The sequence below is a fragment of the Dufourea novaeangliae genome, unplaced genomic scaffold (genome assembly GCF_001272555.1).
Source record: "Dufourea novaeangliae isolate 0120121106 unplaced genomic scaffold, ASM127255v1 scaffold11, whole genome shotgun sequence".
Classification (NCBI taxonomy): domain Eukaryota; kingdom Metazoa; phylum Arthropoda; class Insecta; order Hymenoptera; family Halictidae; genus Dufourea; species Dufourea novaeangliae.
In genome coordinates this window covers 755,146-779,726 of record NW_015373895.1, presented here as the reverse complement: position 1 = coordinate 779,726, position 24,581 = coordinate 755,146, and the positions used below count along the sequence as shown (strand labels likewise).

General features: G+C 31.9%; 4 protein-coding genes across 6 annotated transcripts; 3 read left to right on the top strand and 1 right to left on the bottom strand.

Moving 5' to 3' along the window:
* Positions 1–4,208: 4,208 nt before the first annotated feature.
* Positions 4,209–6,409, top strand: LOC107190594 (malectin-B). Its single transcript, XM_015579423.1, has 4 exons — positions 4,209–4,908; positions 5,796–5,978; positions 6,068–6,125; positions 6,201–6,409. The coding sequence occupies exons 1-4, from the start codon at positions 4,552–4,554 to the stop codon at positions 6,407–6,409; spliced, it is 807 nt and encodes a 268-aa protein (XP_015434909.1). The 5' UTR covers positions 4,209–4,551.
* A 3,916-nt stretch (positions 6,410–10,325) lies between these two features.
* Positions 10,326–12,969, top strand: LOC107191112 (matrix metalloproteinase-24-like). Its single transcript, XM_015580070.1, has 3 exons — positions 10,326–10,481; positions 11,175–11,327; positions 12,760–12,969. Exons 1-3 carry the CDS (start codon positions 10,371–10,373, stop codon positions 12,877–12,879), a joined length of 384 nt encoding a protein of 127 aa, XP_015435556.1. The 5' UTR covers positions 10,326–10,370; the 3' UTR covers positions 12,880–12,969.
* A 590-nt stretch (positions 12,970–13,559) lies between these two features.
* Positions 13,560–17,371, bottom strand: LOC107190245 (thioredoxin reductase 1, mitochondrial). Of its 3 annotated transcripts, XR_001516243.1 has the most exons (9): positions 16,793–16,919; positions 16,181–16,404; positions 15,961–16,091; positions 15,295–15,524; positions 14,993–15,207; positions 14,736–14,918; positions 14,244–14,602; positions 13,667–14,172; positions 13,587–13,599 (listed from the first exon to the last, which is right to left on the bottom strand). XR_001516243.1 is itself a non-coding variant. In XM_015579034.1 (8 exons), the coding sequence occupies exons 1-8, from the start codon at positions 17,265–17,267 to the stop codon at positions 14,043–14,045; spliced, it is 1,485 nt and encodes a 494-aa protein (XP_015434520.1). In that variant the 5' UTR covers positions 17,268–17,371; the 3' UTR covers positions 13,560–14,042. The 3 variants fall into 3 exon arrangements, 2 of the variants coding, with proteins under 2 accessions (XP_015434520.1, XP_015434509.1); XM_015579034.1 differs by lacking the exon at positions 16,793–16,919 and adding an exon at positions 17,255–17,371 and having other exon boundaries at positions 13,560–14,172; XM_015579023.1 differs by having other exon boundaries at positions 13,560–14,172.
* On the top strand, positions 16,920–23,412 carry LOC107190266 (C-factor). Its single transcript, XM_015579046.1, has 5 exons — positions 16,920–17,181; positions 17,904–17,955; positions 20,973–21,163; positions 22,609–22,761; positions 23,188–23,412. The coding sequence occupies exons 1-5, from the start codon at positions 17,056–17,058 to the stop codon at positions 23,410–23,412; spliced, it is 747 nt and encodes a 248-aa protein (XP_015434532.1). The 5' UTR covers positions 16,920–17,055.
* The last annotated feature ends 1,169 nt before the right edge of the window (positions 23,413–24,581 follow it).

Here is a 24,581-nt window from a genome sequence, read left to right as displayed (position 1 = left end):
TGTGTTTATTACACAAAGGTATATTTATTATCTTAGTATTATCTCAGTGAATTTTTAATTTTGCCAAAAAATCTTGTACACATGTTAATTTCGGAATATTCGGGACGATTTTACCGAGTTTCGGGAAAATCGGAGAGTGAATTTTTCCGGAACTACATCCAGTTTTTTTATGTCGAAATCATCCTTCTCTCTTAATAAAATTTAATGTGTTTCTTCTTATTTTACTTAAACAATCAGGGAAATATGTTTGATCTAATAAGGCGCAATAAGCAATCGATTTTGAGTAGCTTTTCATAGTTTGAACGTTTCCTTTGCTATTCTTAGAAATAAATATTTCTATCTCCTCATCATTACTGCAAAACAATGGAAAGATACGAAGGATTGCTATGTCATCATGTAACTGCAGAAACTCGTTGAGTCGCATGTATTTTATTGTGATAAATGTTGTGTACCGAACATTGGCAATACCAAACTTTAACGGTAAATTATACAAGTTTACTACGAAATATATTACGACAGCTTTATTCCATTTTTGCCCGTCAATGAAGTTGTATAGTTACTATGTAATTGTAAATCGTATGTCTATCAGTATTTCGTAAGTAAACTCAAATGTCTTAAAACTTTAAGATATTATTACTAGAAAATAAATTATATAGTATAGTTACACGAAATTTTCTGTTCCATATCAGCTTTTCTGTCTCTCCGTAAATGATTTCAACCTATACTTGGGAAAACCAGCATAAAAAAAATACAATGGTTTTCGAGCCGTCATTTTTTAGACTATTTTACAATACATCGGTAAATTTAAAATAAAAAAGTGAATTTTAAACGAAGCAAAATGTTTTGTTATCTTTATTAAAACTCCAGTTCTATTGGATTTTATCAAATTTGCTTGTACTGTTTATGCATTACAGTTGACAGGAGTCTTAATTTTTTGTGTTTTACGCATACGCATGTTTTATAAATATATAAAATGTGATAAGAATTCGATTATCGACGTAATCGATTAATGTGATGCATAATAATTAGTAAACGTTCATGTTGCAGTTAATTGTTAACTTGTTGTTTTTATTGTGATGTAGTAGCGTTCTCGGTTTTTGTATGATGTAATAATTAATAATTAATAAAGCTCTTTTTGTTCACACGTATTTTTGACCTACGATTTCACATTATATATTGTAACATGATTAATGTATTAGTTTACATCGAGATAATAACTGGCATAAATTATTCATACAGATTTTTTTGTACATTGTTTATTTTTAAAAAATTGCTAAACTAGACACATACTTGTGTAGATAAAAGTTTTAATATGTATTAAAACCTTCGGTATTTCGTCCAAGAATGTAGTAATTTCAATCATACTCTGTTTGTACATACGAATGGCCTTGGTTAAAACGTCCCGAGGTAAACGACTAAAAACAGCCGTAAAGGGAATTGAATTTCATACCATATACATATACATATATTTAAAACACATTATTAGATGTTCTAAATTGAGTAAAGTCATAAATAACTTTCGTTGTAAAAATTGAAAAATCAATAACTCATACTTATTAAACAACAGTATCCAGAGGATTAATATTAATTACAAAGTATCTCGGATTTACTCAAATAAATTTACATTTTCCAATACATAAAATGTGGAAAACATAAAGAATAATCTTCATGTAATATAATGTAACAATTTTATAAATTTTTAACAAATGAAATTTGGTTCTTTTTTAATTTGTGAAGTAATCAGCATCATTTCGTACGAGAATGTAATAATTTATCAATTGTAATTTGTAATACCTTTCTAATAATTTACTAATTCTTATTGCAAAAAAATCTTTGTTTTAATTTAAACGTGACTTAAAAAGACGACAATCCTACTTTTTGACAATTCTAACAAATAGTCATCAGTAAATAAAATATTAAAATTTCAAGAAGATTTCGTTACATTAAACTTTCACCTTTAAAATTGCAAGACACGTGTTTCAGAAACATGAAATTAATGAATAAAACTAATGTAATGCACAATATTTTCTTAGACATCCTAACATTATGTCGTAAATATTCCTTTTTACGTAGAAATGAAATCGGACTCTGTTTCCTCAGGGCGTCAGCACAAGATCCGTTTTTGCATACATAAGTACAATCCCTAGGGACGATTCGTTGCGCCGAGCAGTGTAGGTCGTAGGTATACATATACAGGGCCGTTCCTAGGTTTTTGGCCACCCAGATGCAAAAACCGTATCGCCGCCCTTATTAATTTAATATTATTTAACTAAGAATTTGATATGAAGTGTTTACTTTTATATCTATATAGATACATACTTTTTAAACAAGTATTTATTAATTTTTATTTTCATAAACTGAACCAAACATCCTTAAAAAATAAATTGTTTAATTTAAAACGAATATTTTATTCCACATATAAGTACAAAACTACCGTATAATGTTTATAATAATGATGTTATGATTGATAAATAGGGACCATTAATTACCGACACGAATTTAATCCAATACATATGACTAAATGTCATATATGCTATTTTGGGCTGTCCAAGATAGTTTATTCTTGTATACGAGTAGTGTTACAAATATTATATATACAATTAATTTGATTGAATTCTGTGTTTCTAAAATTTTCATAATCTTCAAAAACGTGTTGATTATTATTTTTATTAGCCAAAATTTTGCATGTGATAAATGATCTGCGGCCGCCCAGGTAAGGGGGCACCTTTTGTACCTCAGTTAGGACTGGCCCTGGGTATGTACAAGTTCGGAAACTACGTGCCTTGTTAGAGTTTTCAAAGGATCACGGTTTATGTCGGCCGTTATAAGGTTTCCAGGTGGCAAGAAAAGGAAGACAGCATTGGCAGGTGTGCGACGTTAACGTTAACGTCTTCTGAACTCGTCAAGGTGCGACTTCGTCTGTGTTCGAGCACGTGTACGAACGAAGAGAGCTTCGTTTTTGCGAGGCTACCGATAAATAACAAACATCGTGCAATTTATCAGTATTTTCAAACGTTATTGCGCAGTAAAAGTTCTGTTTTTAAGAGATTAGAAGGCATACTGAATTTTCGGAAATCCTGTACACAGAGTAGAACGTGTTTCGGAGAAAATATGTTTAGGAACAATATTTTTGGTTTTATATTCAAAAATATCTACTCAGAATAATGTAAAAAGAACATTTCTTGTTATTGTTCTACTTACAGTTGGTCACAAAAGTTTTTGGTCATAATAGTATTAAGCATTAAGTAAATTGTGCTTGAAATTGTAAGTACATAGGTTTGCAAATAAAAAACTATATCAAAACCTACTTTTAATGAATATTTATTAATTTATTTTACAATAAATGTTCATTAAAAATAGGGTTTGATATAGGTTTTTATTTGCGAACCTACTTACAATTCCACGCAAACTTCGCCTACGATGGCCGAATACTTTTGTGATGAATTGTATGTGACTGAGCAAAATAATGTACGGTTTCGGATTTGTATTCGAATGCAATAACTATCAAATTGCATATACGATGATTAACCATCGTTCTCAATATTTACGTAGTTGTGTTCAGCAATATATGTAAAATGAACATATCTTATACAGTGAATAGTAAATAAATAATATTTCAGACTGTCTTTTGTGTTAATTTCTTAAACCATTAACATTTGTACAACATTTTCTACTTGAAATGGATTCCCAAATCGTACTTTAGTTTTTTGCATTCGTTCTGAATCACCGTCAATGAACTATAACTTATTATAGTTCATTGGTCACCGTCTACAGGTCCTACATCCTTGTATGTAAAGCCAAATTTCCACGTGTACACTGTTTTATAGATAACTTATCGGATTATAGACTGCAATACCGATACCTGCAATGATAAGAAAATATAAGCAATAAAATGGTTCTCCATAAATTGATATTAATGATTCCGTATTATGTATTATTATGTTTACAAAACGGTGTACATATAATCATTAATAAAAACTGCATTCTGACTCAGTCGGTAATAATTGAAATAACATGTATATGACCGGTACACCTTTCACGTACAATATTTAAAAATGTTATAATAAAGTTTACGCTAATTACAAACAATTTAATCTTTAGTTAGACAAATTAAAATTTCATTCATACTGTATCCATTCAGAAGAAATTTTTGAAACTCTGCAATCAGTACAGTGCATCGCTATTTATTTTGCACTAAAAGCTGTTTCTGTTCACCTAACCTGACACATCAGTGACACGTAATAGTAACGTGGCTGTCGTCAGCGTATGTTTAAAAGCGTGTGATTCGTGGCCCACAAAGATTCATAATATTTGTTGACATAACAGACAGTGTGCTCCGTTTTAGTTTTATTCAAATAGAACTGACTTTAATTTGATCGGATAACATGTGGATTTCATCGTGCGCAACGTCGTTGAATCGTTGGCCTTAAATGTTACTCTATTTTAATTGTAACCTCACTTGCCGGTCAGAACAAATTGAGAAGCAGAAAGTTATGATTACATTGTTGCTTGGAAAAAGTTGAACTTTGCTATATTGTATAATAAGAAAAAATGACCACAGGATGGGTAATACATTTGTTGACAATATCAATATTATTATTTGTCCTCTGTGTGCAAAGCTTCCAGAGTTTGGAAGTGATATATGCAATAAATTCTGGAGGAGAAGCACACACTGACAGTTATGGAATTCGATATGCCAAAGATCCATTAATGGGTAAAGTTGGAACGGCATCTGATTATGGCAAGCAGTTAATTATTGGACGAATAAATGCTATCGATCAAATATTGTATCAGACTGAGCGTTACCACCATAGTACATTTGGGTATGATATACCAATTAGTGAAGATGGAGAGTATGTTATAATATTAAAGTTCTGCGAAGTTTATTTTAATTCTCCCAATATGAAGGTAATACCCTATAATGTTTTTAATTATACAATCTGGTTAATAGATTTTTAATTATATAATGTATGTCGAACTGTACTTTGATGATTGACAAATTCTAATTCTAAAACAACGAATCACTTTAAAATAAATAAGAATTAGCTAATAATAGTTAATATTACATGAACAATTATTAAATGACTAGTTAAGCCCTTGATAATAAACATGGCGTAAGTCAGAAGGGACCATATGGGTGATTTCATGATAGTTTTAATAAAATTTGAAGATATAACCATAAGAATCAAATAATGATATTCTGCAAAATATTTAGTCCCAATATGGTTTTCATTAAATATTTGACATTTGAATCAACCTTCTTAAAATGGTGGTGACTGATAAGAATATTACATATTTAAAATTATTAGAGCTATTAGAGAATATTATACAAAATTTGAAACCTAAAAAAATAAGTGAACAAGCGTTTATAAACCCTTCCTGGTTACAAAACTATTTTTTATATTTGCTCAACATCATTCTTATAAATCCAATAAAATAATCCAAAATCTGCAAAATAATTTTTATACCACACTCACTACATAATGGAGAATGATTCACTTTCTACATTAGGTACCAGAACCAGGAGTGACAAAATCATAATTCTTATTTAGATTTGTAGGTTGATTAAAATTTTTGTGTTGGAATAAAATATTTGTGTGGATTATAATCTGTGGAATGTTGTGATGTTAACACTTAGTGCATGCTATTTAATATAATGAACAAATATTTTGAAATAAGTCAATCATATAACTTGTTTATTTTATACCATTATTATTCTCAAGGGTTTAAGTACTCTTTTTGTAATAGTTAAACAATGTTTCGTAATAATTTAGATCCCAACAACTTTTTTCCAGGTCTTTGATGTGGTTTTAAATGGAGACCATACTGTTGTTACTGACTTAGATATATTTGAAAGAGTTGGTCGTGGTATAGCACACGATGAATATATTCCTTTTAAAGTTCAAGGAGGAAAATTAATATACAATGACGAAGAATCAGATATTTTAGCTGGAAAGATTCGAGTTGAATTTATAAAAGTATTATAACTATTTTTGTTACTTATTTCCTAGAATGTATTATACATTATTTCATTACAATTTTATTAATATCAATCCATCGCTTACAGGGGTATAGAGATAACCCAAAGATAAATGCAATTGCTGTTATAAAAGGAAATATAGAAGGTACTGTTTTAAGTCTTCTGTGCACCTCAAAAGGTTTCTAAATTATGTCCTGTAATCAATTTCTATAATTTTCAGATATACCACAGTTAGGCCCAATTCCTCAAGAACCAGAGGAATATCAGAATATACAAGAAGACGAAGAAGAATCGACAGTGCGTAGCCGACACACAAGCGGCCCTAGAACTCCAGATCCCTATTCAATTGATGATTCTTCAGTAATGCTACCAGTGTTTGCAGCGATTGGGACATTTATTCCTTTACTATTTTGCCTCTGTAAACTATAGGCAGTGAAATTTTCTGCACGGAAATGCCTTGTACTTAAGAGTAATAGTGTTCTAATCTGCTTAGATGAATTTAGTGTGCGGGGAGACGCCTGCATCGGTCATGTATATATAGAAAGAGTATTTTCGTTTTTTAAGCTACGTCGTCACAATTCATCATAGCTATTTATTATTAATTTAATCGAATGAACATATCTATGTATGTTTTTGTATAACAAATAATTAAAATTAGATATGAGGTAGAAAACATAGGGAAGGTGAGGATTTGTGCAATCATAACTTTTGTTGCCACTTTGTGTTCATTGATCAATTAGTCAATATTTAACGTTCTCTTGGCAATCAGCACAAACGTTTGTACACACGTCATTCGCTTCTTCTTCTATGTGCCATTTGGCACTGGGGATTTCAATCATGTTGTTAGCACATGTTTAACAAGAACACCTTGTTTAGATTATTCAATAATAATTGTATAAAATTTTCAGACTTATACGACCTTTTATTTGTGATTCAATGTGACATTAGATGAACGACAAAAAATAACGCGGCGCAGCAAGTTGGAGTACTTTCTTTTGTTAGGCGTAGATACATTTCAATTATAATTTCTCTGGTCTGTATTCCCGACTGTGTTTTCAATTATTTTGTGCGTGAAATACATTGTATATTTTACACTTATTACATTATATACACTCAGTTGAAAATGGAAGTGCATCGAATAGTCCACAATATACCAAAGGGATTTCCATCTTTTGCAAATCAGAGTAAATAAAGCTGTTAATATTGTCCTATTATGGCGTTCCTTTCGTTTTTCATATAAACTTGCTTCTAGTACATCAGTTTATTATCATTTCATGACTGATATTAAAACTTCATCTTATCATGAGTAATTTATATTATCTGAAAGTTTTGATAGCTTTTCATTTTTTCAATGTACATTTTTTAATTCTTATTTTTTGTATAATAATATTATTATTAATTGTGTATACTTTCGCAAAAACAGTACATGTCAAAATTTCGGGTACTGAAATTAATTTATAGTCTACTAGTCTACATATAGAGTGTCCTATGTAACTGATGGGGCAAGCTATGATTTTTAAAAGTTAGAAGACAGAAATATATTTCATTAAGCATATTTTTATGGTTTTAAATCGTGCATTAGAGAACGCATGTGTCTGCTTTGGAGCAGGTGACAGTGTTTCAGAGATCTCAGAATCGCTCTTATTTTTAAATAGATGAGTTTTTTTCATACACCAATGAATGTTCTTTTTTTTTCTTGTAAGAAGATATTGAAGTACTTGTATCGCAAAATGATTAGTTCAAAATATATTTCAACTGCAAGTTTATAAAATTGTACATATTCGAACCTATGCATCAAATTCATTTTAGAGTATAGTAAGGCATTAGAGATAATTTGTTACTTGAATTACTTGTTAATGTATGTATGTATGATTTGAATAATTAAATTTGATTTTGTTTTCAATTTTTCTAATGAAATGTTACTGTTCTTGAAGTTGCAAGTGGATTAGACATTTTCATATCATTTCAATGTGCTGCACCAAGCGGCCAATTCCAGCATAATATTAGGAATCTGCCCGGTTTGGTTCCACACCGACGAGGTATAGAATATACCTACATATGACAGTAGCATTCGTTTCCCGCGCCACCGTTTTTGTACGAAAGCCACGCCCCTTGCTTATACGTATTTCTCATACACGCCCGCGTACCCTACTCTGCCGACAGAGTCTGTCGTCCAGCATGCCCAGGCCGGAACACATACGGTGTCACGATTAACTGACATATCTCATCACGGAAAGCGCAGTGTATATAATACTGTTTTAATAATGTTTTTATTGATGCAATGAATATTGGTGGCAATTTGATTGTTTCTTGTCTCGCGGATTACACGTAATGGATAATCAGATGCTAACCAAGCTAGACATTTGCCACTACAATATGTCACGAATTATTACCTTTTTCACATAATACCTTAATATTTTATTACGCAAAATGTTTGGAAGAATCGATTTATATAATAAAAGTATTTTATTGCATAATATTTTAATATCATTAATAAAAATAACATAATTAACTTCAAAAACTTAGAAGATACTCCACCTCCGAAAAACTTGTTACTGCTAACTCAGCTAAGTAATAGCCTTCTTCATACTGAACAACTTCTGTGAATAAACTTTTTTGATATCTCTAAAAATAACGGAGATAAGTAATGTAACCGTCAAGTACGCATATCCAGCCAACTCTACATGTAGTTGCGTCGCACGACTGAACGGCCGAGTGGTGGGGAAAGCGCTCGGGTAATTGGTGTCTGCTTCTTGCACGGTTCCTGGAATTCTGGCCCGCTAAAGCTCCGACTAGTGCGGGAAACGAATGTCTACTGTAGTAGATTATAACTTAATTTCAGTACCCGAAATTTCGACATGTACTGTTTTTGCGAAAGTATACACAATTAATAATAATATTGTTGTACAAAAAATAAGAATTAAAAAATGTACATTGAAAAAATGAAAAGCTATCAAAATATAATCTGAAATATAATCAAATATAAACTGATGTACTAGAAGCAAGTTTATATGAAAAACGAAAGGAACGCTATAATAGGACAATATTAACAGCTTTGTTTACTCTGATTTGCAAAAGATGGAAATCCCTTTGGTATATTTTGGACTATTCGATGCACTTCCATTTTCAACTGAGTGTATATAATGTAATAAGTGTAAAATATACAATGTATTTCACGCACAAAATAATTGAAAACACAGTCGGGAATACAGACCAGAGAAATTGTAATTGAAATGTATCTACGCCTAACAAAAGAAAGTACTCCAACTTGCTGCGTCGCGTTATTTTTTATGTCGTTTATCTAATGTTATATTGAATCACAAATAAAAGGTCATGTATATCTGAAAATTTTATACAATTATTATTGAATAATCTAAACGTTATTTCAACTGCTCCTTGTTAATAAGTTGTTATTGAGATATCTGACTATTGATTACTATAAAACAGATCAGGAGCAATTTTTTGGTACCATAATATTTGTGTAAAAAGGCCATTTACTACCTATTTTCTATTAACAAATTTTTTCTTTTTCATTTACGAATATCTCATTAAATATAAACGGTGCTGTGGGAGCAATTTTAGATTCTGAGGGAGCAAATCTGTAGCAATTTTCTAAGATATAAATTGTTAAGAAATAGTAATATTCTGCGCCAACTATTCTCCGGTGACTGAAGAATAGTTGGCGCGGAATATTAGTATTTCTTAACAATTTTTATCTTAAAAAATTGCTCCCAATTTGCTCCTTCGGAATCTAAAATTGCTTCCATCGCAAATATTATATTTAATGAGATATTCGCAAATAAAGAATCAGAAATTTGTTATCTGCAGAATACAAAAAAACATGTATGCAACAACATTATTTCAATTGCTCCTTGTTAATAAGTTGTTATTAAGATATCTGACCACTGAATATTATAAAACAGATCAGAAGCAATTTTTTTGTACCATAATATTTTTGTAAAAAGACCACTTACTATCTATTTTGCAGATAAGAAATTTCTGATTGTTCTGATTGTTATCATATTAATTCGATTTTAATAGTCACAAAATCTCTCAAGTGTTCATTCACTAGTGCGTTCACCCTATGTCTTTGTTCAATCAACGTTTAAACGAATCGATCTCCCCCGCCTCTTTGGTAATTTCTACGTTGTCAGAGATCGAGCGACATAGTCGACCTTTCTTATCAATTTCCCGAAGCGCTCTTTTTTTCAAGCAGTGACTGACCTAATGATATGTCCGATTAAATCGAGAGACTCGTAACGTGCAAAAAAAGAAAAAAAAATCGAAAACTACACGAGCATCGAGTGGAAACGCGCTTGTTTCCGCATTCGACGAACAAGTTTGAAAATACAAGTTACGGTCACAAATCGAGTGACTGAAGAGTTCAACAATGGCAGTGTTATATTGTATCGTTTTTTTGTGTGTTGCTTTCATTCCTGGAAAGTACGAATCGGCACCAATTCTATCAAATGTTGACGCTACATCGGCATCCCTGTTTGCGGTAGGTAAAACAAGTACAACTTTTTTTAAACACAAAAAGTATTCTTACTATTCCACATTGACACTCGCATAAATATCATGTAATGTAACCAATGTTTTAACTCATTTATTGCATGATATCTTTGTAATATTTAACCCTTGTGTAGTAAACCGGGTACCCAGGTACCCATTTTAAAATTTGCTTTCACAATTTTTTATGGTCTTGTCTGAAACAGCACTTGGTATATTATAGAAAAGGAAAAGTAAGAACGTAAAATTATGTAGGTTTATCTAATCCTAATCTGTCAGAATAGGGTATAAAGATTGCTGAATAACTGTGAATATTTTGGTTGCCTACACAAAGGGTCAATGTGGGAGCTGGTGTAAACGGCTAAAAATGAACGAATTTTCGAGAGTTTATTGTGAAAATTTGGTGCTATTTGCATGTATATAAAAATTATTATATTAAATGTTATATAGAATTATTGTATAAAAAGTGCTATTTTTTGGTTAAACAAGAGTATAAGATTATTTATGTATTCAATTAATTAGCCTCTGTGTTTTGGTATATCCTCCTCATTTTCGAAGTAAATTAAAGATTGAGATACCACACACTTTGAATTATCTAGAATTACCATACACAGAATAATAATTTGACGCTAGCTTGTAAAATAGTTAATAATGATAAATCACGAATGTTTGTGTAATCGTGCAGATGGATTTTATGAAAAAGTACGGGTATCTAGAACATGGTACTGCCGATTCAGATGCACTCTACAAGGAAAGCGCTATAACAGATGCAATAAAAAATGTGCAGAAATTCGGTAATATTCCAGTCACAGGAAAATTGGACAACGCTACACTCGAGGTGCGTCAATTTTGTCTTTAATATGTTTCTACATTGTGCATTGCAATAAAAGGGATATATATTTTTTTCCAACACACGATGGACTATTTCATAAATAATCAAGAGTGTATCTTGTAAACATCATATTCTATTAGATCGTCACGTAAACTTGTAACAAATTTTGATTATTAAAATCAACTACTATTCGTGTGGTTGATATGGCACGCGCCTGAGGTGGATCGAGCTTCTTGGCCGTCACGGGAGCCAAGACGTGCGGCGGGAGAAAGGGGGCTGTCTCTGAAAATTGGCCGAAACGATCAGTTAATTCTGATGCTTGCTCTACAGTTAACAGTAATCTATTCAATATTCTCAATCACTGTTAATCCTAGTGGTATTAATCCAATACAAATGTTTGCATTATTATTATTATTTAGTAAATAATAATTATCGAATTATGGCGAAAATTGTGTATTTAGGTTGAGAAATTTGGTTATACCTATATGTCATCCTTCCTAAACAATAATTATTTATAAAAATGAGCATTGAGGAATAGTTCAATGAAAATCGAAAAATGCTTTCCCATAATGGTACAATGACTACAGAATAAGTATAATGACTACACTAACAGGATTGTAAGAACTTTTAAATTAGAGAAAATGGAAAATGATTACCGATTCTAGAAATAAAATGAGAGAAAAATAGTAGTGGAATTTAGTAATGAAAATTTGTTACAAGTTTACGTGACGATCTAATAGAATATGACGTTTACAAGATACACGCTTGATTATTTATGAAATTGTCCATCGTGTGTTGGAAAAAAATATATATTCCTTTTATTGCAATTCACAATGTTTCTACATCTGAATTGCAATAAAAGGGAAATATGTACATATATACATATATGTTATTTCTTTGTGAGCTATCGAATGGTCTATCACCAGTCCATTTCGGTCTTTTTCATCACGTGGTATGAACGGCTTCTTCCCAAGTAAACTTTCCTTTTATTCCAGTTCTAAAAATTTTTAAAATACCGAAAACGATCTCGAAGACTGACTGGGTCGACTCTGCAAAAGAATCTTCCATTTATGGCCCCGCTGAGTCTATCTTAGAATATCGTTATTGTCAACTACAATTTTCTCGAAAACGGGCCCTTAAATGAAATGAAATAATTATTTCTAGGGTTTTCATTTATTTCTTTTTATGAAGATTCATCACTCTCCAATAGAGTTTAATTACAGTGGACTCTAACTATATTGCCACGCGAGGCACTTCCCCTTCATACGTACTTTCGCGCACACAAATTCGTTCTCCCACCACGACTGAACTTAGCATGGAGGGGGCTCTGAACTCATTGCCATTTTACTCCCCTACAACCCCAACTAGGGCAATATAGTTAGTCCACTGTATATTCTGTAACTTCTTTTGCACAGAAAATAATAAATCTCTGTTTCAGCTGATGGCATCTCCGCGATGTGGCGTTACAGATGTCTTAAGGAAAACGGAAGATCAGCAACGAAAGAAACGTTACATAATAAGTTCAGAAGGTTGGAGAAAACAAGATATTACGTATTAGTGTGTAGTCGCATGTTCTATGTATAGTTTTGTGTAGAGAATAAAAAACTTGATTACACACTATTACGGGCATTCTTATTGCAAGCTAGCGTCGCTATTTGGTTGCCAACGCTAGGAGCTCAGCCTGTCGTGGACGAAATCAAAAGATCTTCCACTACATGGAGTTTGTATTCAAAACTTAATTTCAAACCGACTGATACCCCAAATGCCAACATTATTGTAGCTTCCGGTCGGGGTCAGTTAAAAGAATGTTTAAAATTAAACAAGGTATCCCAAGAATATAGAACATTCTGAAATATAGTAAATCAAACAGTTCTCTGACATTTTGGAAATTGAGGCTTCTTAGCTGAGATATTACAATTTCAAAATTTTATTTGTACATAGTGATAATTAGGTCAATGCACAAGTAATTTCAGTTATGTTTCAAGGTTTCTAAATGAGAACACACTGTATAATGTTCATCGACTATTGATAAAAAAAATTGTTTAGACAACTTCTCAGATAGCACATAACGCCTTGAAGACGTCCATTTTACGACTATTTTAGGTCTGAGGCACCTTTAAGTCGTCTGTGTGCTATCTGGGTTTTGTCATTTATTGCTGGCAATTTGCTCGAAACTTGTACACAACTGGTTATCAGGGTGCATCGACTAATGCATTAAAAATACATGTTTCCATTAACAAAAATAAGATTGATTTTAATATGTCCTCTACGCCTCCACCTACAAAAAAAACTATTGACATAAAATTATGTCCCCGTAGAAACCATTATCAAATAAATTACCTTACCCATAATTTAAGCGGTATTTATTTTGTGTTCGAATGTATACATCAGGATTATCTTGTTACTGTGAAAAATTATATTTATAAAAGTTACTAAGTACAACATCGCAGATCAGTCAATAATACATGCTTCAAAAGAAGCAAACATCTTGTACGACATAATGCGTCGCAATTGCTCTACAATGTTTTTTTTGAAAATACTGCAGTATTCTAAAAAATTCTCTTATTTGGACTTAATAACAAAATATTTTCGGTTTAGAGCCTCCTTCGGTGAATTACTTTCGAGGCGAATGATTAGTGTGCACAAGCACATAGTACGTTTACTGTTGACAGTACTTAAAAATATTCACAATCAGCCAAAAGTCTACATTATACATGTGCTTTAACTGCAACAGCTCTGTGGCTTCGGATCAAGTCCCGAACGTTTACTAATATTTACACGAGTAAATTCTTCCGCGACCGTTGGGTGTATACCAACTGTTTCCTTTAGTTTTGGGAATGTTAAATTACATCTGAAACAAATTATACGGAATAAAAAGACTTGTAATTAACATTGCCCCACGAAATATAAGTTGATACATACTTCATAGCAGCAGAGAAGCCTTGGATAATTTCACCAGCATGTGGCCCAACAAAGTGCATACCAAGTACTCTTTCGTCACCGCCTCTAAAAGCGACAACTTTCAAGTAACAACTAGAAACATCCTTCTGTGGTATAAAGAACTCCGTTGGTTTATAGTACATGTGGTAAATTTCTATCTTTTCCTCTCCATGAATTGCAATCGCTGCCTCTTCACTGAGACCGACACAACCATATTCCATGGGGCTAAATACTGTTGTCGCTACATTAATGTAATCCATTTGTTGCGTTGAATTTCCAAATAATCTTCTTGCTAATAGTCGGCCAGCATGAATAGCAACAGGTGTTAACTCCGGTTTTTTCTAAAAATACATAAACAGTGCTGAACTTAAGTTTAAATAATTTTTTTTTTTGTACTTTCAAGAACAATTGAATACAATAATAGATAATTTTGTAATAATTTAACATACATAACACGAAGGATAAGAAACTCACGTGAAGGACATCACCGACAGCGTATACATTTGGAATATTCGTCTGTTCATCCACTGCATCAATCTTTCCAGTTTCAGCAACAAGTTTGAGATTGATGTTCTCGGGTTTCAATTCCTCCGTAAGTGCTTTACGACCAATAGCAAAAAGAACAGTATCATAAACATCTTCATGTATTTTGCCGTGCTAGAATCATTTGCAATTCGGAGTTTTATTTATATGAAATCATCGTATTAACTGAAATGAACTTTAAAATATACCTCATCCACCCAGTGTACGTGAAGGCTACCATCAGGTTGTTTCTCAATTTTCGCAGGTTTTGCCTTGTAAACAAAGTTCACACCGCGTCTTTGCATTTCGTCAGCAACAATATTTGCCATTTGCTGATCAAATCCTCTTAAGACGATAGAACGTACCATTATTGTCACATCGTACCCTAAACCTTTCAAGAATCCAGCACACTCTAAACCAATGTCTATTTATTTATTAAAGAAAAGCAGATTAATTATATAAAAGGGAAACCAAAAAATTAACATTCACACTTTTCATGAAAAAAGGATACATCCTGCACCAACAACAAGCGTTCTTCCTGGAGCTTTCTCTAAACTAAAAATGTCATCACTGGTTATACCATATTCTACAGCACCAGGAATATCAGGGTATCTTGGTCTACCACCCACAGCGATTAAAATATTTTTTGCTGTAAATTCTTTTTCCTGCCCATTCTTCATCTTTCCGCATACTGTATGTTGATCCTTAAAATATCCTTGTGCATTGACGTATTCAACTTTTCTGAAATAACAGAATAAATATCATTATAAATTAAGACAAAATGTTAATTTCATATATATTAGGTTAATAATCATAGTAACTATGTGAATAATATAAGTTCCAATGTCATTTTAATCAACATAAAATAATTATAATATTAAGTATTCATATTCATGTTCAGTATCAACAATTTTTTAAAAAAGTAGATGTTTTTATTCGATGGATTTAATGGTTTCTTTAAATTTTCATGAATTACATTGTCCTTAGTATTTGAAAAGATAATTTGAAAAATATTAATGCATTATGGTATCTGATGAACATTGAAATAAATATTCGACAACAAATTATTACTAAGTAATGAGAAACACAAAGTGAAATATTAAGATTAAAATACTAACATATACAAACATTTGCAAGTCATTTCTATACAATCTAATGAAATTATAATAACACTCACTGTGTTCTAAGATCAACACGTGTGACCCAATTCACAGACTTTATATGATTCTGTACTGCAGTTTTCAATGCTGCCCAGTCATGTTTAATAGTTTGTGGATCTGGCAGTTGCCAACCATAGAAAGTTGATTCCTAAAAACCAAGATTATGATGTCACAATGCTCCTCAAATTTCACAGATTATATACATATATATATATATATATTAAAAAAACAACACACATGAACAGCTTCTCCGAGTAGAGCAGCTTGATGCATCAATTTCTTTGGGATACAACCAACGTTCACGCAAGTGCCACCCAAACCCCATGTTGTACCTTGTGGAGACGGTGTCACAAAATCAAGAACTGCAACTTTTGCACCTAGATTCACTGCCTCTTTTGCTGCAGCTAAACCACCAGAACCACCGCCAATCACAAGTAAATCATACATAAATTTTGGATCCGCTGCAAAAGAAGAAATAATCCTCCAGAATACATAACAATGCTTTATTTAAAAGTTATTAATATACTTAGAATAAATAGAAGAAAGAAATTTTTGTGGATGAAGGTTAGATAGTGACATAGAAGAAAAGGTTATGTATCAACTTTCATTTTCACGAAAACATAGGAGTAATTCGAAAAGAATATGGAAACCAGGTCACCCTTTTAATCGCGTGTACATCAATTATATTTCAACTAATAAATCGTCGAATTACGTTAATTTGTTTCAAGGCATTTTAACCTTGTCGGTAGTACGATTAGCTGTCATCTATACAAAACCGTTTTTATCGAACGTCAACAACCAAAATTAGGCCGCATTTGCATATAAATATCAGGAAATCTCGACACTCACTGCACATGCAGGCCATCATAGTTCGACCATAAGGGAACGCGTTACACCTGGACCCTGGTAACTCGAGCAATTTGGCGTGTGCAAAACGAAATGACACAAATCTCGCGAGCAGCGTTAACGTCGCCATGATTATCGTTAGCCGATCACGGCCACGTGACGTCAGCCCGATGATGACACTCGTGTCTCTCCACACACGATAATAAAATTGCTCTAAAATCGCGAGTGTATTAAAGAAAACTCTGTAAAGTAAATCACGGCAGAAGATGAAGTCGATCCTAATCACCGGCTGTAACCGTGGAATAGGTCTGGGTTTAGTGAAACACCTGGTGAACCAGACGCAACCACCACAGAATATTTTCGCGACTTGCCGAGACGTGAATAAAGCAAGGGTAAGATTGGCCGCAAAGTAAATGAAAAAGAACATTACGCAATAACCGGATACGTTTCGCAAATTCGACTTACCAATCGGTGCCATTCTCTGCTTTTACTATTGCTGTTTGGTCGACGTCACAAAAAAATATATAACTAATAGTTTTCTCTCTGGAAGAACGTTAAGGACTCGACACACTACACTCGAACGATTTCTTGAGACTGAAAGACAAGAGCGAACTGACGCCTACTTCGTTCGTTCACCGCCATCTGTTATACGGTTGCTACAAGCACTTGAGTTTTAAGTCTCGTTTATACTGACTCATTTATTACGCGGTTGTTCGATTACGCAAGTAAACGATGACGTGCAAGTCATTGCGGATTTTGTTACAAAATGATCTTTAGAAACCGGTTCTCCGGTCCAGTTCTGATTTGGAAGAATCGTGCCGATCAACTCTCATGAAAATTTCGTCCTGATGGCATGAGGCTTACTTTTGAAATTTAAACATATTCTTTTATTATCTTGCTATTACGTAAAAGTCTTCGCATATTTTTGCAATCGGTAAAATCGCAGCTACCACGTTAGTATGTTCTCGAATAATTCATGGATTCTTTAGATCGTTTATAAGTGAAACGAACCTCAAGGACTTGCTCCCATTAAAGTAACTGATAATGATTGCAACCCAGAACATTCTTATTGCCATTTTTTTAACGAACTTAAGAGGTCCACAATTTATTTCAGGAATTAACCGCACTTGCCGAGAAATCGGAAAATCTTCATATTATCGAAATAGGTATGTATGATACCATATCGTTATAAATTTTCAAGTGGAATGCATATAGATTAACGTCTTTATCGCGGGGAACAATTTACAACTCTTTACCACCTTCAAAAGTTTATAATAATGTAGGATTAATTATTGTATAATGATGCAGGATTTTATTGAGGCCTAAAACGATCTAGGTAGTGTGCATAAATAAAACCGGAAATTGATTTAAAGAAAATACTATTCTAAATTCAATTGTTTATTTATATTCTTCTAATATTTTTTGTACAACTTAATGATAAATAAAAATATTATAGGCATTACTTCCTTATAAGTACAGTGACTAATTTGTTCACGGAAGTCTCATATTTATTCGACCAAATTCCATGCTAAACTACGAATTTCTTTTTAAAAATTAAGGAAAATGCATCACAAAAGGACGATAAGAATAAATATAGTTCGCAAACATAAATACGAATTGCATACAAACTTTTATACTTGACTGTTATTTCGAAGGTATGTGAACGAATGTGTGAGTCATTGTACGTAGAAGCCAAGTACCATATTATCATAGTATATTATCTAGATATAACTAAAAGAATGGATTTAATCAGTTATTACAATTCAATAACATCGCGATTCATTGCGTCATTGGGCACGTATGCTGATCTCGTTTTCAGAATTAATTTATTGAAAAACTGGGCCTAGTAAAAGAATAGATTACTTTAATTTCTCAGTTGATTTTTACCCAAATAGCACATGACGCCTTAAAGACGTCCATTTTACGGCTATTACAGGTCTAATGCGTTTGTGCAATGGAATAAATGCAAATTCTTATTCATTGTTTCCTTTCATCGCCTATTTATCATCAGTTAATTTTCATTATAAAATGATTTTCATTATATAATAATAAGTTTTGTAAAACTTGAATCACAATACGAAATAAATTTTACTTATAAATATAATAGAACTGCCGCATGGCTCATCGATGACAAATGTGGATGACGACATATAAAATTGGCGTGGCACGAAACGTTTAAAAAAAAGATCCGCCTCAAATGGATTGAATAAGCATCGCGTAAAAAAGAATACGTACATGGAACCGACATTCATTATTTACGTATAAACACGAATGACAGATATGACGTTCTTAGCAAGTGTTTTTCGATAAGTTGCACTAAATACTAGAAACTTTTAGATGGATCCCAGATAGCACATGATGCCTAATGACGCTTTGAAGACGACTTAAAGGCGTCTTAAACCTAAAACAGCCGTAAAATGGGCGTCTTCAAAGCGTCATGTGTTATCTGGGATGGAACGTGATCGTACAACATAACTGACGGTTTGTGTAAACATTTCTAATCGTCGATGCAATGTATCTTAGATCCGTTAAAATGAATTTAAAAAAAATAACTGATCACTATTACTTCTGAACGCTTACCAGTGGTGTTCTGTTGCGTTTCTGCAGTCTCGTTCGGAGAAATCGTGTGCTCAGCCGGTTCCTGGTCGCTCAAATCGGAGTCCACGGTCTGCGGTTTCCCTCGGCAGCACAAACGCCATGATTTCTTTTTCGTCGAGCCATCAGATTTCATGTTACGAAAACCGGGATACAGGAGTCTTTCTACAACGAAATTTTTACGCCACTGTCGCGCACGGGGTCGGGATTTAATTACCGGTATTCTTGTGCCGTGGAAAACGATGAAATTTCATTGACACCGTGCCAATCGATACGCGGTGATCTGCTATCTGATAATAATAAGCGGTCTAACATTTTTTCTCACCGGCCGAATGTCAAGTATCTTGATCTTACGCAAGTCGGGGAGGCTTATTTACAACTATACAAAGATAGTTAATGGAATAGAGATCTTTATGTACAGATTTTATTGGAAATCATACCTAGAGAATTATTAAATCAAAATGGCTGACGAAGACGTTCAGCGATAAACTCCGAAATATTGTTTTTATGATAAACGAGAATGATCGAATTTTAAAGTAGTTAACCCGGCAGATTATTGGCCTCGGACATAAACAAGAAAATAAAATCAAACTGAATGCTTTGTCTTCATTCAAAAAAGATACCGTAGTTGGGGTAACTTTGACTTATTGGTGGTCAGAGGTAAGTCTCAATGTCAGAAAATGACCATTTTCGATTTTGCAGTTGTTTTGCAGGTATTTGTACGTGAAATACATTATCCCGTAAAATTCAGCTTAATTTAACAATTTACAGAGCTACAAAGTCGAAAATGATCATTTTCCTGACTGGGACAAAATTCCCTGACTGACAAGGGATGTTTGCGAAGTGTTTGTCTCAATTACGACAATTAAGCTAAGGAGGACAGAATAGTCTTCTAATTTTTTGTAACCTTTTTGCGTTGCTTATGTTTACAGATAACTCCCCCCCCCCCATTATCCCTTGTGATAAGATAAATGCACAAATTTGATGGACACAATATTTTCTAATTAATTAATTTCAGCAAAATAAAGAACACGCGTGATGATGTAGTATGCAATCAGCGAAGAAAAGAGACGTAACTTACCTGCGTGAACAATGTCAGTTTCAGTTGAAGTAAAACAAATACGAATTATTCAGTTAATATTTTAAGAAGTGTAGAACAAAGTGTATTGCATACGCGGAAAATATGTTCCACGCAGTGACTGTATGAAAAATACTATTGTATTGATCGAAACAGTTGCCATAGTGTAGAAGTAAAACATTCGCGGTAAACCATAACTCCATGTGTATGACAAATAACAATAATTTGATAGTTTTCTCTAATTTAATTCCTGAACATGACATCGAAAGCGACCGTCTACACTAGAGTACCATCTTTTAAGTTTACAAAATATTTCAATAAGCAAATGTTAATTATAATGTTCAAAGGAGAGTAACAGAAAATAATTTTCTTATCAAATAGATTAATTATTGCATGAAAATAATAATATACGCATACATTGACATCCAAAAAAAATTAACACACATAATACTATCAGAAGTATTTACTCCAATTTTCTCACTTATATATGTTTTATTTTTTTGTTTAAAGATTTAGTTGATACAAAGGATCACAATAAAATAGTACAAACTGTGAGTGAGAAAGTGGGCAATGATGGGCTGAATGTATTGTTTAACAATGCTGGAGCCAGTACAAAATTCACACGACTCGGTTTTGTAAGGGAAGAACAACTTACAGAAACGTTCTTGATAAATACAGTAACGCCGATATTACTGACGAAAGTAAGTCCGTCTTACAAAAATTGTGTAAATATGATGTTTGATTAATAATTAGATAACAAACGTAACAACTAAAACTAATTCCTGTGTGATATACAATACAAATCTGAACCCCACAGCCACAGTGTACAAGTCCACTTTTTTCTAAAAATGACATTTCACATGTTTCCTGTATCAAATATTTCTCTCTTTCCGATGGTAAAAATTAGTTCGTTCCAAGTTGTCTAATTTTTAATATAATTGTCTAAAAATGATGTTAAGTTCATATTTTGTTCCGAACCAAACAATATAAAGCAAGAATGGACAAAAAAATAACCGAACCGCTCGTCCCGAAGAAGTTGTTAAATATTCACGACTATTGAGCAATCAGAATACTCCTATTCTGACAGATTGGATAAATATAAATAATTTTATTTTCATACATTTCCGAAACTCTTAGTTTTCCCTTCCTATAATGTACCATGCGCTATTTTACACAAGAACAGAAAGAATTGTAAAAGGATAAATGGGCAATAACCGCTGCTATTAAATATAGAAAATATAGGATTAGGATAACTTGTTTCTAATTTAAAATTAATTGGAAAATTAATTTTTAATAGCAAATGGGTTATTACACGCCAAATCAATCACTTTTTGCTCTCGACGTCAGGGTATCGCATTTTTTTTTTAAGTACAAGCCGTCAAAGTTTGCAATTTTTTCCTATTTTAATGAAACCGGGGTCTAGGTAGTTATGAATTTTTATCTCGGAAACTTTTCTTCGTATTGACCAGATAGCAAATGACGCCATGAAGTTACCCATTTTACGACTATTTTAGGTCTAAGGCGCCTTTAAACCGTCTTCAAGGCGTCATTAGGCGTCATGTACTATGTGGGTGAGTTTATTTTTCCTTTCTTTTAGTTCAGAAGATAATATTTTTTTAATTAAATAATCATTTTTTATTTGCTCTCCTTTAAAGTTTGAAAAGTGACTTAATACACTTTGGTTCTGGGGTCCAGAAATACGTACGATAGTCTGTAGTTATCTTCAAACTAATTGATACAATTTTTGTAAATTTGATTAAAATTTTTATGTGTCATTGATCTTGTCTTTTATTTGTTTTCTTTTATTGTTAAAGAAAACAAAATTCTTTTGCATTTTTAAAAAGAAGGCTCGAAAGCACTGCATTCTAGAACGATCCTGATTAGTAATAAATATGCTAATTTAAGTACAATATAATAATTTAATATTTATTAGGATTATGTTTAACATTTTCTTTAATAACAAATTTTAATTCAAATTTTCATGCAAATTTTATTGCTGATTGTGGTATAGTGTTAAAATAAGAAAATAGTGTAACACTGAATTCAAATCCTGGACAAATATTGTAACATGATATACACTGTTTAACTAACTCATATTGTGACCTTCTATAGGTTCCAAAGAAATATTACTTTTATTAATTTTCAGGCACTTTTGCCACTGCTAAAAACTGCTGCTAATAATTGTACAGAAAAAACAAAAATGAACATCAATAGATCTGCAGTTATTAACATGAGCTCTATCCTTGGAAGCATTACTGATAATACTACAGGTGGATTTTATCCTTATAGATGCAGCAAGGTGATATTAATTCATTGTAATATTCATGCACTAAATTCACCAGAAGTACAAATATATTAAACATGAAATATAATGTTATATGTTTAAATTCTTGCCATATATTTCTGTAAAAATGTATGCATAATTTGTTTTTGTGTGAAATACATGTATAGTCAAAACGCTAGGTATCTTGTAATTCTTGTTTCATTTTTCAAGAATGTTTCATGCTATGCTTTATTCTTGAGTATTTATAAGACTAAAGTTTTATGTATGTATTTCTTATAAATTGCATTTTATAATTAAATATTTTCACAGAATTATTTCTTTTTTATACCAGAATGTAATTCTACTATAAATTTTTAGTTTCACAACATACTGAGTAGACTGAACTAGTAATATTCTAAACACTACAATTAAAATATTTTATACATTTTGTCGAATTTTTAGGCAGCGCTTAATGCAGCTACAAAATCAATGAGCGTTGATTTGAAGGAGGATGGAATCTTAGTCACTTGTTTACATCCTGGTTGGGTGCGTACAAATATGGGAGGGAGTAATGCAACCATGGACATTGATACAAGTGTCAATAATATCTTGAATACTTTAAATTCGTTAACTGAAAAACACACTGGCTGTTTCATTCAATATAATGGAAAAATTATACCTTGGTAAATTCTCTCCTTAATTATTAATATTTCCTAACATTACAAGAGGTATGGAAATTATTTGCATATGGAGATTAATCTTTATTTCCTATTTTTGTACAACTGTCATTCATTTTAAGAAATTTGTACAATTTAATATAATTCTGATGCTTTTTGTACATTAAATACTTTGCATGCACTAATAATGAGATTAAATTTTGTTTTACAGTCAGATATTTTTTTGTATAAAACTTCTAAGTGGAAGGTACTAAGATAATAAATAATTCATATATGTAGTTCTCGTGTAGAAGTTATATCTATTTGATACAATACTTTTATTTTAAAACACAAATATTTAAGAATTATAATTATAAATGTTATGTTTAGTTATTCTTAAAAAAATAAAAACAACCATAATTTCACGAGAGGACATTCATTCTACAAAATCTGTATAAACATAAAATCAAAAGTTCACAATTATATTGTTTTATTTGTAAATGTCAAAGCTTATTTTGTACATGTCTCGGTGCTATAACATAATCTGAAGGAATGCAAATTTGCCCTAGAATATTAAATTGCAAAAAATGATATTTCAAATATATACAATCATAATCAATTACCACAAACTATTGAACATATGATCATGTTTAGAGGTATAAATACCTTGAAGATAAGTATAACCATATGTATAAGTTTTTCTGAGTTACTATAATACAGCAAAAATAAATGTACCATTATCTATCATACATTTTTAAGATTACAATGTTTCAATATTTTGTAATCATTTTGTGAGATATAACTATCCAGTAAATGAAAATGTTATATATGTATATATATATATAATATATCTCAAGAACGAAATAATACTGTGATGACACAAAGATTGTTAAGAATGTACAATCCGTTCCTAATAATGGTAGCCCACGTCTTCTTTATTTTTTCAAAACAGATCTTAAAACGGACTGAACATTCAATACAAATTTTTTATTAAACTATTATTATTATTAATTCTAGTCTGTAAACTGAACCATGAAGATTTGTAACATATACACATATAAAAAAATAAAACATGCAAGATGTTTCATACAACTGATTGTTTGTTCAATATATGAAATTTCTCACTAAACACAAAGGAAAATAAAAAATGAACATTTCTTTCAAACTATCCAGTCACAGTTGCAATTAAAGATAATCTTA